Here is a 16165-nt window from a genome sequence, read left to right on the forward strand (position 1 = left end):
ATGTACACATTTACTGTAATTTAATGTAAGGAGAGACTAACACTGACTTATTTAATTACGTTTCACCATTTATCAATAAGTTAACATTACACACATAAAGAAGTGAATACAGTAACACAGTCAAACCACAATAGATCATTTATAAGGTGAAGTATCATTCCCCCTTTTTAGTGGCACTGCAGTAAAGTTGGGCAGTAGCGGGACCCACTACTCACACTGATGGGCCCCCATGATATCAGTGAACAGCCAATCATCTTCCAGGGGCGGGGTCAGAACCTGATGTGGATGAGGGGTGTGAACTGGGGCCGGGAAGGATCTGGCCACTCCCTCATAGAGAATACAACTCTGATTCATATCATCATTCACCAATGAGAAGGTACCATCTTGTTGGGCACAAGACCTCTGAAGGATGTTGGGGTCTGGGAAGTCACAATGGTAGCCTACAGAGGTGGACAGTTGGTTTGGGGTAATATTTAAACAGGTGAAGTGCCTATCTGTACCTTGTCTTCCCACAGCACTCTCCAACATACACTGTGAGCTGCCCTGGCCACTAATGAAGTCTCTTTTGGCTGTTACTGGATCGATAGAACATCCGTATCCAGATCCGTATTCATACTGCCCTCCATCACAGTCAATCCGCTCCATCTCAGATCTACCGTCACTGCTGCTGCTGGTGTGGAGCATCAACTTCTCTATGAAACTTTCGGATTGGTTCAGATACGTGATGTCATCAACGTGCGCCTTATCACCTAGGCTCCTCTCTTCCCCAGGATACCCCCAGATGGTCTCTAGATGGGCCGAAGGGTCCCCATCATTCTGTGGTTCAACCTCTGAGTCCCACAGCCTCAACATGTCCATTCTCTGGCTCTCCACTGTGTCTGCCATATTGTTTTGGGACTGGAAGCAAGCGGAGTTGTCTGTGACCGTTGTGACCCCAAAGTCACGGGAATCTAGGGACAGAAGGGATAGTCCGGGCGAGAGGGGAGTTGGGTTGAAAGTTGAGGTATCCAAGTTTAGAGGTAGAGCCCTCTGGTTTTGAGTTGGGGCCATGATATTTGAATTTGAGTCGCGTCTGAGTTGTGTTTCATATTTCTCTCTAATGCTGTCTATCCAGCTATAAAGGCTCTCCTCTGAAGTGACATCACAACTGAAGGGTTCTGTGTGAAAGTGTTCCTCCTCTTGTTCTAAGGCAATGGTTTTCTCTGATGTTATGGATGATCTATAGTCAGTTTGATTTTCTGTTCTGCCCCACTGTTTATGAGTCGTTTGGTATGTTCCTTTACTTGGAGTGTTGCTGTTGGACTGGTCCATTTGGAGATGTTTGGGGTTGAGTCTCCTCCATTGGGCTCCAGGGTCTTTCTGTTCTGTTGCAAGGGCTTCAGTTTCATGTGAACCAAGGGAAAGGTCTGCTTCTGCACTTACAGGAGCTGGATGGGAGTCTGAGTCAACATGGTGGTTCATTCAGAGGGAGGAGAAAGGACAAAAGGTGAAGATAAGTATAAACATCATAGGAGCCCAGTTTGCTTAATTTATGCATCAAGTCACCTGGATAATTAAAGAGAGAATACCTTCTTTAGAGGTGCTGTTAGATTGGTCAGTGGTTATTGGTTGTCGTGATGGGGAAGGTGTGTCGCTATTCGCTACCTCCGTTGAGAAGAGGACAGACACAAGCTGGTGATTGGCTGCCTCTATCTCTGCAAACTTCCTGTTCGAGAGAAGGGGCAGTATAACATTTCAGTTTAAGGCATCTTATAATGGCACTCACGCTCACCAGAAACACATACGGTACACACACACCTCTGGATCATGTTGTGTAGGAAGCGCCGGTGGTTGACTTGACGTTTGGACGGCCTGTTCTTCCTTGGTCTCTGGAGTGTCCGCATCATGTGGCCTGCTGCTGATGTCACAAAGGTAAAGAGGTCGCGACCCCAGGGAACACCTCGCTCCACCCTGGGTTCAAAGGTCACAGAGTTGGATTGACGCATTGCTGGAAGGAGGAGAAGGGAAGACAGGAGTAACAGGTCTGGGGTATTAATCGGGGATGTGGTGAGAGAGATGGATGAGGTGGGAGGGGTAACAGAAGTATCAACATTAGGAGAGGGTGATAAGGTAAAATATGAGTTTCTGAAGTCCAAAGACATTTCTTGTGAGCTTCCAACCATACGGGAGCATATACCACTAGAAGTGGCAGCAGATATGACATGTAACAGAACCATTGAAATGTGGGAAACTTATAGTGTAATTTTGAAGGCCTATCCCCAATGTCTAAGTTAGAATTATTCAGTTTCACATTTTCAGTGGAACACCAGAATGCAACAACAACAACAATGTCAACCTGCATGAGACATGAAATCTGTTGCAACAATTGTGAAACTACAACTTCACTAAGTCTTAAACTGGACCTACAGAAACAAAACCCACACGAGTGGGCTGGGCACTCCTGTAACATATTAGGGTATCCCATAATTGTTCAGATATTACATTGGTTCAAAACAATAACCAAAACCCTCTAATAATTGGTCCAGCTGACTATTTTCAGGGAAGATTCTGTCCAAGGTGTAATTGGAATGATTAAATAATGGTCATTTAGCTGACAGAATAACGGTCCATGCAAGAATCAAACCCATAACATTAGGGATGCCAGCATAATGCTCCAACAAGCTGGACCATCAAAACCACTTATTAAACAGATACTATTCTACAATATAGAACAATACAAAGAAAACTCACCGTGGTACTGCTGTGGCTATCTCTAGCTCTGCAGACTGGCTCCAATAATGTGTCAGAAAGACAGGTTGAGGTACAGATGGAGAGAGAGGTGGGGTTTCGTGGTTGATTGTGTGTCTGTGTATGTGTTTCAATGAGTCAATGCTGAACGTCACACATCAATCCCCTGCTCTGAGACAGAACAGCCCGACAAATGAAGAGTGGTTGGGGAAGTGAGGGATGAGAGACAGAGACGAGAAAGAGGGCAATTATCTGAGAAGTCAACTGCTTGTAGAAGCGTAGGCGCACATCTCCATTGTGAGGAACACTAAAGGGAGCTTGTTAACTACTGAAAGACACAAACGCACCAGTTGAGGTACTTAACAAGCTGTTCATTATCACATTTTCTGAGCTCAGAGCTGAGGTGGTTGCTAATGGCACATTGCCCTTGAGGGTCTGCAGAGGTCTGTCCTAGCACTCTATTTTACATATCTATGGCAGCACAGCGAATGAATAGACTATCCTCACCGCATAACTGAATAACGGGTAGTGTGTGTGTGTGTGTGTGTGTGTGTGTGTGTGTGTGTGTGTGTGTTTGTTATTTCAAATAGGAAAATCTATAAGCCTCCATCCCAAAGTGGTAGCCACCATCTTATTCCATGTAATTGGGAGTTTGGGGTGAACTATTCCTTTAAATATATACACTGTGCTTATCATTGTAAATTCAACTTACCACGGGTAACCAAAGGAGGGAAGTGTGGTTTCAGGAGTGGCATCTATTTTTAGTGCAGCCACATGCATGAGACCAGGGTCTACTCTGCCTTTGAGAAACAGCATGTTGTTGGTATAGATTTGCTGACTTATACTGTGGACCATTACTTTGGTAAGTGACATCACTCATAACCCTTTCCCACCAGTAAAGAGTAGGAGTGTGGATCTTTGTTGTCACTATTGGCAGTTTTGCAGCAAGTAGCCACAGACACATGGCTGTGGCAATGAATGGGAATGTGTTGAGAAAGGTAATACCATTCTCCCACCAAAGTCAGTTATAAACACACGATCTGAGAGCATCAGTTAAATGTAGTGGACGTGCATTTAATAGGCTAGTACAGTAGGCTACCTTAGAACCATAGTGGTAGTAGCGCTGTAGTAATACTGTATTTAGGTTGATTGGTGGTATTGTACCAGTATGAAAACTCCTGCTATTCATCAGATCTGTCTAATTCATGTTCTAAACACTACACGCTGTATCCCTCTAGCTCTTTTCCTCCATGTATCCATTCACTCTCCTGCTTCCCCATCTGTGCTTTTCTCACATGCTTTCATTGCAAAAGAAGGCTACTAGGTAAAGCCTCATCACACTCCCTCTGACAGAACTTTGACCAGCCAAGCAGACCTCTCTGACCTCTGAGAACCTGCCTCTTATTGGCTGAGAATTCCATTGACCCCACCCTTCCCTGTCCTCCAGAAGCAAGCAGTGTGAATCTTGTGCCTCTGCCACTGCTGTGTTCCAAGCGGTGGACGAGACAGCTAAGTTGTAAGGTAAGTTGTCTCTCTCTTTGCCTAAAGCAAGGAGTCAGAGCTCAATTTGACAAAGCAAAACAACAAGGTTATTTTGTTTAATTTATCTATCATAGCCCACTGGATTTGAGGATTGGGTGGGACCTTAGACAATATAGTGTAATGAAATCAAAAGTCCACTTTTATCCAAAATAAAATGATCAGTGAGTCTAGCTTGTAATGCTGATAGCCTATAAGTAAGTGAAATATAATTCATTAGTCATAAGGAATGTTTTCTTTCTCATTCCATAATGTTAACACTTTGTTTCTCCCCTGAATTCACCATTAACCATGAGCCGAGCCTGGGCCTTGTTTAAGGCCCACCCCTACATCAGCAACGTGGTCGGATACACAACCCTGTTCGCATCCGCGGACCTCATACAGCAAAGCATGCTTGGAGGGAAACAGAGTGGTGGATTTAACACAGACAAGGGAACACTCACCATCCATGACTCAGAGGGGGTTAAGAGGAGAGGATGGAGAGGATGTTGCCAGGGGGAGGGGCCAAAAGGGTGTCGGGGAAGGTAGTGCTGGATCAACTGGTTGCTGCCCCCGCTACTATCAGTGCCTTCTTCATAGGTGTGTGTGTGTGTGTGTGTGTGTGTGTGTGTGTGTGTGTGTGTGTGTGTGTGTGTGTGTGTGTGTGTGTGTGTGTGTGTGTGTGTGTGTGTGTGTGTGTGTGTGTGTGTGTGTGTGTGTGTGTGTGTGTGTGTGTGTGTGGCTGATGAGTAAGTTTCACACATCCCCAAGTGCTACACGTGTGTGTGTTGGTGTGATATAACTTTCAATGTGTAAGGCTTAAACATTGTTCTATAATATTAGTTACTCTTTTTAAGGTCTTAGTGTATTAGAAAACAAAGAGGACCCATTGGAAAACTGGAGGGAGAAATTCTGGACTTCATACAAGGTAAGGATGCAGAGAATGAATCCGTTGCTTAAGGAGAGAGGACAGTCTAGGTCAGCACAACCACATTAATGGTCTCTCTGTCTCCCTCTCTTTTGTTGTGTATGACAGACTGGAGTGGTCTACTGGTCAACAATGCAGGTAGAAACAATAACAACATATTATATGCATACACACACACACACACTGATTATCTCTCTCTCTCTCTCTCAGGCATTGAATTTCTCCCTGGTTCCCCCAGTTGCTCGTACAGTGTTTGTGGGTGGCATCACGCTGGTGTGGACAGTATTCCTGTGCCATTTCAGACAGCAGAAAGATGATACACAAACCAAACCCCCCTCTCACTGAAATGGATGTTATTGGATGAGCTGTGTGATGACAAAATTGTGACAACTATTTCATTGAATAGCTTTTATGTGCTTCACGCTTATAACTTGATTAAAGTAGTTCTTTTAAAGAATGTGTTTTTCATCTTTGCATGATGGCAGGTAGACTAGCAGTTAAGAGCGTTGGGCCACTAACTGGAAGGACGCTGGTTCGAATCCCAGAGACTACGAGGTGATATATCTGTTGATGTGCCCTTGAGCAAGACACTTAACCCTAATTGCTCCTGTAAGTCGCTCTGGATAAAAGCATCTGCTAAATGAAAGCAATATATATATATATATACACTGCTCAAAAAAATAAAGGGAACACTTAAACAACACAATGTAACACCAAGTCAATCACACTTCTGTTTAAATCAAACTGTCCACTTTGGAAGCAACACTGATTGACAATAAATTTTACATGCTGTTGTGCAAATGGAATAGACAAAAGGTGGAAATTATAGGCAATTAGCAAGACACCCCCAGTAAAGGAGTGGTTCTGCAGGTGGTGACCACAGACCACTTCTCAGTTCCTATGCTTCCTGGCTGATGTTTTGGTCACTTTGGAATGCTGGCGGTGCTTTCACTCTAGTGGTAGCATGAGACGGAGTCTACAACCCACACAAGTGGCTCAGGTAGTGCAGCTCATCCAGGATGGCACATCAATGCGAGCAGTGGCAAGAAGGTTTGCTGTGTCTGTCACCGTAGTGTCCAGAGCATGGGGGCGCAACCAGGAGACAGGCCAGTACATCAGGAGACGTGGAGGAGGCCGTAGGAGGGCAACAACCCAGCAGCAGGACCGCTACCTCCGCCTTTGTGCAAGGAGGAGCACTGCCAGAGCCCTGCAAAATGACCTACAGCAGGCCACAAATGTGCATAGATTTGTGTGGTTTGTAACTCTCCTCATTTAGTAATACAGGAAATTGCCACGACACCACCCTTTGCCTTGATGACAGCTTTGCACACTCTTGGCATTCTCTCAACCAGCTTCACCTGGAATGCTTTTCCAACAGTCAAACGGCTTGAAGGAGTTCCCACATATGCTGAGCACTTGTTGGCTGCTTTTCCATCACTCTGTGGTCCAACTCATCCCAAACCATCTCAATTGGGTTGAGGTCGGGTGATTGTGGAAGCCCCGGTCATCTGATGCAGCACTCCATCACTCTCTCCCTTACATACCTGGAGGTGTGTTTTGGGTCATTGTCCTGCTGAAAAACAAATGATAGTCCCACTAAGGGCAAACCAGATAGGATAGCGTATTGCTGCAGAAGGATGTGGTAGGCATGCTGGTTAAGTGTGCCTTGAATTCTAAATAAATCCCTGAAAGTGTCACCAGCAAAACACCCCTACACCATCCCACCTCCTCCTCCATGCTTCACGGTGGGAACCACACATGCGTAGATCATCAGTTCACCTACTCTGCGTCTCACAAAGACACGGCGGTTGGAACCAAAAATTAGACCAAAGGACAAATTTCCACAAGACTTGCTTGTGCTCGTGTTTCTTGCCCAAACAAGTCTCTTCTTCTTATTGATGTTCTTTAGTAGTGGTTTCTTTGCACCAATTTGACCATGAAGGCCTGATTACGCAGTGTCCTCTGAACAGTTGGTGTTGAGATGTGTCTGCTACTTGAACTCTGTGAAGGATTTATTTGGGCTGCAATCTGAAGTGCAAATAACTCTAATGAACCTATCGTCTGCAGCAGAGGTAACTCTGGGTCTTACTTTCCTGTGGTGGTCCTCATGAGAACCAGTTTCATCATAGTTTATGGTTTTTGCGACTGCGCTTGAAGAAACTTTCAAAGTATTTGAAATTTTCCGCATTGACTGACCTTCATGTCACGAAATGACAGATTGACTGTCATTTCGCTTTGCTTATTTGAGCTGTTCTTGCCATAATATGGACTTGGTCTTTTACCAAATAGGGCTAACTTCTGTATACCACCCCTACCTTGTCACAACACAACTGATTGGCTCAATTGCATTAAGAAGGACAGAAATTCCAGAAATGAACTTTTAACAGAGTTAAATAAAGGTTAAATAAATAAATAACAAAAAAATAAAAACAAGTCACACATGTTCATTTAAATGCATTCCAGGTGACTACCTCATGAAGCTGGTTGAGAGAATGCCAAGAGTGTGCAAAGTTGTCATCAAGGCAAAGGGTGGCTACTTTGAAGAATCTCAAATATAAAATATATTTTGATTTGTTCAACACTTTTTTGGCTACTACATGATTCCATATGTGTTTTTTTCATAGTTTTGAGGTCTTCACTATTATTCTACAATGTAGAAAATAGTAAAAATAAAGAAAACCCCTTGAATGAGGAGGTGTGTCCAAACTTTTGACTGGTACTGTATATATGAGAAATGCATTTTTTCTCTCTCTCAAAGCTGGAACTATGAATTCTGACACATAAACATACATATTTAAATCTTTTATAAAGTTAAAAAATAAAGAGCCTGACAAATTACAAGAAGAGAAGCTAGTTCAATTTTCTGTTCTGTTAATAAAATTGGCTATTAAATGTATGTAAATCACATGGTAAAATATAATAGACGACTGTATTTTGAAATGTAATTAGTTTTTCACATAGTGGTTTTATTGGTTAGAAAGTCACTTCACACAAGCCTTTACACAAATGATGAATGGATTAAATTAATTAACGAATAGAACAATATAAAATATTAAATGATTTTTGACGACGTGATGATCACACAGGAAGTAATAGCGATACAGCCAAAGAAAACGCGTGTGACCTCCGTAATCGCGGAGATGTGTTTATCGCGAGACAGCGACCCTTCCTTTTTCCTTTCCACTCTGAGTCCAAGATGGTAGGTACAGATTCTGAAAACATCGTTAATGCTCCGACTTGTTAATCTAAGTCCATCCTCACTTTTACAGTAGCACAACTCAACCATTTCCATTTAACTATTTGTCTTGATGTCTTTGGTTTGAATTCCGAATGGTATTGACATACTATTTGGCGTTTTAACGATACGGTTCAGTCCTTCACTACCGGTGGTTAGTGTGACAGTAGCTAGCTTGCTACCTGGTATTCTCACTAATTACTGAAAGACAGCGTGTAAATTAGACACACGATAATGGTACTGCTGTTCGAGAAATGTCGGTAACTTTTGTATCTTCGTTTTGAGACATTTCCAAGTTAGAATGTATCGGATATCTGACTAGGTAGATGGCCCTAATTGAAAACGTGCTATTTGACCAGTGTTGGTGAACTGTTACTTAACGTTACTTCGCTGTCTCGCAAGTTAGCCGCTGTGTATGAGACTGCAACGTTATGCTTGACGGTATGCTACCAAGTTCAAGTTGGGTATGAATTTGTGTGCTGTTTAGGTATGAGTTACACTCTAACGTTAGTACACTCTAACGTTAGTAGTGATCTATCGTTTGAGGCCTAGCCATAAAGCATAGGGTTCAGAAGCATGCAAAGGTACATTTTCCTGGCACAGTGATCAGAAATGTCATTAACACTGTAACTAATAATTAGATTTTTAATTGATCCGTGCGTGAATGGCAAGCTCTCATGTATTTACCTGCACCATCTCTATTCACAGGGAGTCGACATCCGACACAACAAAGACCGTAAGGTGCACCGAAAGGAGCCCAAGAGTCAGGATATCTACCTGAGGCTCCTGGTCAAGGTAAGTGTCACAACCTTTATACATTGTGATTCAAGTTCACATTAAAGCATTGTCATGTAAACAAGTAGTCCGACAACTAAGTTGTTGATTTTCCCATCTTAATGTTAGCCTTTTTTTGGTTAATTGTCAAATCTATGCAGCACATAGCTCAGAGTAACCCTTGTGAACATTTTACATTGAGTAGTCAATACTTTCTACTTAATCTTCCCCACAGCTGTACAGATTCCTGGCCCGTCGCTCCACTGCTCCCTTCAACAAGGTGGTCCTCAGGAGGCTCTTCATGAGCAGGACCCACAGGCCTCCGATATCGGTGTCTCGCATGGTGAGTTACACCTATCCCTCACTTTGCTGTGTTTTTAACATGCTACAGAATCAAATTGCTACAATCAACTCAATTGAATGGCAGTCAAGTTCATAGATTCAAAGACTTAAGAGGGCAACAGTACAAGTGGAAGGACAACTTCAGCTGATACTCCTGCTTATGCCTGTTGCGCTACAATGCTTTATTGGTGCTTTTGACACTTCCTTGCTCAAACATTCTAGTTATGATTCTCTTTTGACCTTTGACTTCTATGTTGTGGTTAATTTCCCTTCTGATGATTTGGTACCTTTGAGTGAGCTGGAGAACTTTCCACCTCTCATGTGACTTCTTGAACATGTCCCATTTGGGGTGGCAGGTAGCCTAGCGATTTAAGAGCATTGGGCCAGTAACCAAAAGGTCGCTGGTTCCAAACCCACCAGGTGAAAAGTCTGTCATGCCCTTATTGCTCCTGTGTCTGCTAAATTACTTAAATGTAATGGCCCAGTTTCCCAAATGCATCTTAAGACTAAGTTCATTGTTGGAGCATTGTACAATGTCAGCGGTTTCCCAAAACCATCGTTACTAAAATTGGACTTGAAACCGCTCATTATTTAGAGTGTCTGTCGTTGGATGCTTTTTTTGCCCATCTGCGTCACTTTATACACAAGATCTCCGCTTAACATGGAATCAAGATGTTTCTTACCGCAGATAACTTCAGAACAAAGTTGACTACAAATGTCTTTATTGTTACAAATGAGTAAAGGATAAATAAAATAATCTTGCAATGGAAACCGAGATGACCGCATTAAAACAGGCTAAGGGGGATATAAGTGGTATCATTGAGTGGTCATGACTTCAAAACCAACTTATACGCTGATGATATCATACTAACACTGTCAAATCCCAGCTGTACGATACCAAGGGTCCTACAGCTCATTAGGGATGATGTTAAGAGATGGCCCGTTCTAGCTTTTAGCACTATAGGGACGAGCAGAGGTTATAAAGAACATTCTCCTTAGGCTACCATTCCTTATGTCCTCTGAACTCCTTCAATTCCCTCAGTACTGGTTTAAAGAGATGTGTAGTTTATTTTTTGGCTTATTGTGGAAAGATAAGAAAGCAATAATTAACCATAAACTGTCCAAATCAAGAAGCAAGGGTGGATTAGCTGTTCCTGATTATTTGTATTACTTGTCTTGTGACGGTAATTTGATCTCTATATCATCATTATGGTATTACCCCAAGTGCTACTGTAAGATAACTCAAGTGTGTTTTCATGTGACGTGGCAAAGATACTTCATAAAAGGTTATCTATGAAGCATCCCTCATGTCCAATATGGAACAACCCTTGTTTACTACAGGGAGAAAGACATTGGCTAATATTACCTGGCTATGCCAAAACATCAGTCAGGTGGGGCAGGTCGTAAGGGATGGTGATATCAAACCATTTTAAAGAGTTGATAGCAGAGTTTGGCTTAAATAAAATGGCATTTCTACCTTATTTGCAACTTAAATCAATAATCTATTTCCTCATGGTGTTGATGTGGGATCTAAAAGTGATGGACAACAAACTAAGGGGTGCTGCTAATGGGAAAGGAACGGTTTCCACCTTAAACAAGCTGGTTGGTCTCTCCTCCCCAAACAGCAACATCCCTACTCCGTTACATTGGGAACAGGACTTGGGTGTATCTCTCACCGCAGTACAGTGGGATGCAATATGGAAAAACATTGATATCCAACTAACTGTAGGGTATAAAATTATTCAAATGGTCTTACATAGGCTTATATTACACCTCACATGTTGGGAAAAAAATGTATCAAAGCCTTTCAGAATTGTGTTGGCATGGCTGCGGTGAGGTTGGTACACAAATGCATATTTTATGGAAATGTCCAGCTGTCAAAAGATTGGACTGAGGTAGATATGTTGTCTGTAGTGTGACTGCTAGGAAGTAGGGTGGACAATATCCAACCTAGAACCACGCAGCGTATCACTGTACTGGCCTTCCTATCAGTCAAATCAACAATTCTTATGATTTGGAGAGAGTGTAATCCACAGTGCTCCAGCGTGGAAGTAATGGATTTGTTGACTATGGAAAGAGTGTCATCGGCCCTCCAGGACTATGACAACGGTCTAGACTCTAGCGGGTCTCTGGGACATAAGAATATATGTAATCAAAGAGCCTTGCCTAATATTAATAATCTGTATGTGTTTGAACTGTACACCCCCCCCCCCCCCCCAGGCTTGAGTCCAGCCAGGTCACACAGGATAGGATAAAACACAGGCTACATTGATTTGATGTTCAATTAGTTATATTTTTATAATTGTAGGATTTTGCTTCAATATTTCATGTGCAATGATGACAAATCTTATTTGGTGCATTATTATTGGATTAGACAACTGCCTAAATATTTGTAGTCAAGTGGTAATATCCCTCTAGGGTCTGATCTGTCGTCAGTATGATTTGAATGAAGAAAGTTGATCTGAGAGCTGCCTTTCTTTCGTTCCGATCAGTATCGAGGCAGCTCCAACCATGCACTTGTGAACGTTCTCTCAGTGGTGTTTTTGGGATACTGGCGTTACATATTCGCCAGTTTGTAGGAACGATGCATCAATTATCCCTCGTTAGCCTAAGTTCCATTGCTATTGAGAAACCGGGACAATGTCCTTCCAGGTTTATTGATATGAATACATAGCAACGTGAAAGCATCTTAGTATTTATCTTTACTGTGTGGCGGTTGTCCCTCTTCTGAACTATTTGCCGTCCTCTTCAGATCCGTAAGATGAAACTGCCTGGACGTGAGAACCGAACCGCAGTTGTCGTGGGAACCGTCACTGATGATGTCAGAATTCAGGATATCCCCAAGCTCAAGGTAAAGGTTGTTTTAACTTACTGGATGCCTGTTTGGGTCAGGCTTTTGCTCCAGCACTAACACACCTGGTTTAACCTGGGGTGTATTTATTGCGGAAACTTTTTAAGAGCAAAACTAGCGTTTCTATTGGCCAAATTCAGGTAGGTCCCTCTACGTTCCCTTTGCTTCCGTTTTAAGAAACGTTTTGCAACAATCGGCGAAGTAAATACACCCCTGATTATTTTTATTTGGGCTACAACAAAAGCCTTCCCACCCTGTAACTAGGTAGCTCTTCCGGACTAGGGTTAGACTACTTCACTGAAAATGAATTAAGTGTTAACATGAGTTGCTAAACGTGCTCTGTTCTCCCTTCCCTCAGGTGTGCGCTCTGAAGGTGACTGACGGCGCTCGCCGCAGGATCCTGAAGGCCGGAGGTCAGGTCATGACCTTTGACCAGCTGGCTCTGGCTGCCCCCAAAGGACAGGGCACCGTGCTGCTGTCAGGTAAGAACACTGCTAGTTTGAACGATGTTCAAGTTTAAAGTTATGCTGGGAATATTCTGTTGTACCTTTGCTCCACAGTCCTGTTACTGTTATCACCGCCACAGTTGGATTATGGCTAAACCCTGCCTATTTCTACAGCTTTGTGGCTATTGAGTAGTGACAACCCTGTTATTCTGGTCTGAAACTCACTTGTTTTCCTTCTTTCAGGACCCCGTAAGGGCAGAGAGGTGTACAGGCATTTTGGGAAAGCCTGTGGAACCCCCCACAGCCACACCAAGTGAGTATTGTACCCCTTTCTTGAGATTGTTGCTCTCCTAGGGTTTCATTCAATATCTTATCAATTGAGAGAATGTTTTCCAAATTGTTTGACATGTTCGTTCCAGTTTGGTTTTCACTGAAAATCACCAATGTTTTTAAACGGAGGACACTTTCTGAATATTGAGAATTTGGATAAGATGTTTTGTTAGTACAGGGGCTTGTTGTGGAGGGCCCTACTTTAGAATTAGGATACTAGATGTGCCTGTGTAGAGAAGGACAAACATGTTTCTCTGTCATGTAGAAACAATTGTCCGTTTGTCTGAAATGTTCTAATCTATATGTTGCACCTCGCTGAATTAGCCCCTGAGCCCAGTGTTAAAAAAACGGCAATTGCATTAATTGTTAGAATTTAGTATTTCAAAACTGGTAAGTGAGATTGGATTACAAAATCCATATACAGAGGACCCAATCTGACATTTAATCATCAGGATTATTTGTTTTTGCGTTTTTCAAAAGTTAGTGATTAGGGTTGTTTTAGATGGCGATAATCCTGATCCCACTGGAAGGGTGCATTCAGGGTGGGTTTATAAAGGTGAAAGGCACTACAACCAAGATATGTCAATATAACTAAGGTGAGGAGGTTTAATAAAATACTCTTACATCAAATTATTTTGACTGCAGTATAGGTACTAAATGTGGCAATTTTGTTTGTATTGAGAAGTGTCAAATATAGGGATGGTTTCAAAATAGGTCATCCACGTGAATCCTGTAGATCTTAGCCTAAATTGGAGGGGGGTGTGTACTTAGCCGTGATGGTGAGATGCGGTGTGCAGACAGTGATGGTCCTTCTATTATGTTGGATTAATTAATCTTTTCATTTCGCTTGTAAGAACAAGAGCACAGGCCAGTCAGACTAGGCTTTGCGGTCACGTAGACTGAGAGAGACTGCCGTAAAGGGGAAAGGAGCTCAGTCACGCGTGCGACTTTACATAAATGTTGTCACGTTTTTAGGCCTACACCAGTTTGCGTCCCTGCAAGTAAATGCATGTACCTTTTTGATTCCGTGTTTAATCATCACCTACAGGGGTTGCAGGTGTAATTGCAGGGTACAGTGAAAATCTTACGATATAAATACAAGTAGCACAAACCTTATATAAATACAAATAGCACTGTATACATTATTTTACTCCTCTCGGGTTCCCTATGACAGTTTAGTGGTAGTGCCATAACCTGTCCAGTAGATGGCGAGGTGTAGGTAGGCCTGTTCAAAGCACTGAACATCTGGATTCAGTGATCTTGATGTTGTGGCGTCTTGAGCAGAATGATCCATCTGATTTTATTTTCTATTTATTTTTCAAAAATGTCCAGATTGACCTCGAATTACAAAACGGAGGATTCCAGAATCTGGATCATTCTGATCCAAATCAAACATTTATTGCTGTAGAGAAATTTGTTGAACTCAAATGTTTATTTACAAAATATTTAAAATGTATATGCCTGAGTTCCAATAGATTCACTTTCTCCAACCCAGTTATATCATATCAGTGATTACTTCAAGGAACGGAGAAGGGAAAATGCATAATTTTTCTAATACATTAGGCCTAGCTGTATTTTCCTGGTTTTGTCCTCAGTCTATTGCTTTGGTTTACATTGAGTTGATGGACAAGGCACATAATCAACATATTATCTGCAGAATCTAGGAAGTTGTTTGAAACACTTATAAACACTGAATTAATGGCATATCTCTTCTCTCCCTCAGGCCCTACATTCGCTCCAAGGGCAGGAAGTTTGAGCGTGCTCGTGGGCGCAGATCCAGCCGTGGATACAAGGCCTAAAGTCTTTTTTGTTTTCCCTGGAATCTGATACAAATAAAGATAGTGATTGTATCGATGTCTCTGTCCATTAATTTTTTTCAGAGCTTTGTTGCGCTTGCATAGTACTTCACTCTAGACATTTTCTTGTGCAAACCTGATGGACAATTTGAATCAAGCTACTATTACTATTCACTTCTAGGCCCAGTTTTATAACATTTAGTACTATTAATACAATTGTTTTTCAATGCCTTGTGTAATATTTTTATTTAGACACGTGATGAGTGCATTGGAAGCATGGACAGTCTAGCCTAGACTGCTTGAGTCCAGTCTTGTCCTCAGTGACTTTCAGTCGATCATGACACTATCTGTGGCCTCCACAATGTGGTGCACTGGCGCCGTTAACTATTGGAGAATGTCGGTAGGTCCCGAATGTCTTTCCTTATCAGGATTGGACTTCCTCCCCGCCGCTCAAACTATCCAGCCCTCCAGTGTTTCATACACGCTTCCTGGAGGATAACCACAGAGCCTTCCTACGGAGCAAGCAAGCCGGGGAGGTAGAATGAGGTAATTTGAGTTCAGTCTATACAGTTGGGGGTTAATATTTACACGGTTATTTTACCAATTGAGTATTAAGTAGCTATCTCCAAACTAGCTAGTCAGCATATTGTTGCTAGCTGACGTTGGTGAAATTACAAAATGATGGCTAGCCGGCTAGTGCCTCGCTACTAACGTTAGTAAATGACAAGCGTTAACTACAGTTAATAATCATTTCTCAGCAGTCTACTCTGCGTAAAGCTAGCTACTTCTGACGTTTCAAGTTGTCATAACCATGTTGATTGTGTTGACTGGTAGCTACAGTAGCCATCGCCAGGGAATACAGTATACAAAGCAGTTACCGTTCGATTGGGGTTAGCAGCAAGCTAGACAATTTAAGATATCCCAACTTGTTACAGTAGTGGATAGCATGCTAGTCAACAATGCTGTGTTGAAAATCGTGTATTGGCTAGTCATAACGTTAAAAGCAACTGGTTTATCCTGGCTAAAAGCTCGGTCTAGCCACAATATCTACCGTTAGATCGCTACGAAACTATTAGCTAACTAGTAGCTCGATGGCTTCATTCTAAGCCAACGTTATTTGTCTGTTGCTCTATCCTGCTAGCTAGCCATCCGAGAAATGATCACACATTTCTAAACAATGTTGTGTGCAAGACTGACAAATGGATCCTAAATGTTCCG

General features: G+C 42.4%; 3 protein-coding genes and 1 pseudogene across 3 annotated transcripts in view; 3 read left to right on the top strand and 1 right to left on the bottom strand.

The window, feature by feature from the left end:
* Positions 1 to 29: 29 nt before the first annotated feature.
* Positions 30 to 2014, bottom strand: LOC129837068 (uncharacterized). Its single transcript, XM_055902973.1, has 3 exons — positions 1798 to 2014; positions 1569 to 1705; positions 30 to 1439 (listed from the first exon to the last, which is right to left on the bottom strand). The coding sequence occupies exons 1-3, from the start codon at positions 1983 to 1985 to the stop codon at positions 208 to 210; spliced, it is 1557 nt and encodes a 518-aa protein (XP_055758948.1). The 5' UTR covers positions 1986 to 2014; the 3' UTR covers positions 30 to 207.
* LOC129837069 (mpv17-like protein) lies at positions 2007 to 7263 on the top strand (annotated as a pseudogene).
* Positions 7264 to 8246: 983 nt separating this feature from the next.
* LOC129837070 (60S ribosomal protein L18-like) lies at positions 8247 to 15001 on the top strand (the record flags this gene model as incomplete). Its single annotated transcript, XM_055902974.1, has 7 exons — positions 8247 to 8372; positions 9117 to 9203; positions 9418 to 9525; positions 12277 to 12375; positions 12734 to 12857; positions 13065 to 13134; positions 14875 to 15001. Coding segments are annotated over 7 exons (690 nt in total), but the record flags the coding sequence as incomplete, so codon positions are not given.
* Positions 15002 to 15301: 300 nt separating this feature from the next.
* LOC129837072 (sphingosine kinase 2-like) overlaps positions 15302 to 16165 on the top strand; it is a 28426-nt gene continuing 27562 nt past the window's right edge. Inside the window, exon 1 of the mRNA XM_055902975.1 lies at positions 15302 to 15493. The gene's annotated coding sequence lies outside the window, so the exon portion shown is untranslated. The remainder of the gene's footprint in view (positions 15494 to 16165) is intronic.

Source organism: Salvelinus fontinalis, chromosome 38, assembly GCF_029448725.1.
Source record: "Salvelinus fontinalis isolate EN_2023a chromosome 38, ASM2944872v1, whole genome shotgun sequence".
NCBI lineage: Eukaryota > Metazoa > Chordata > Actinopteri > Salmoniformes > Salmonidae > Salvelinus > Salvelinus fontinalis.

Coding starts and splice junctions, on each gene's coding strand:
- LOC129837068 (XM_055902973.1), bottom strand. CDS start 1,985: ATGCGTCAATCCAACTCTGTGACCTTTGAACCCAGGGTGGAGCGAGGT. Junction 1,706..1,797: donor CTACACAACATGATCCAGAG/GTGTGTGTGTAC, acceptor TCTCTCGAACAG/GAAGTTTGCAGAGATAGAGG. Junction 1,440..1,568: donor TAACAGCACCTCTAAAGAAG/GTATTCTCTCTT, acceptor ATGTTGACTCAG/ACTCCCATCCAGCTCCTGTA.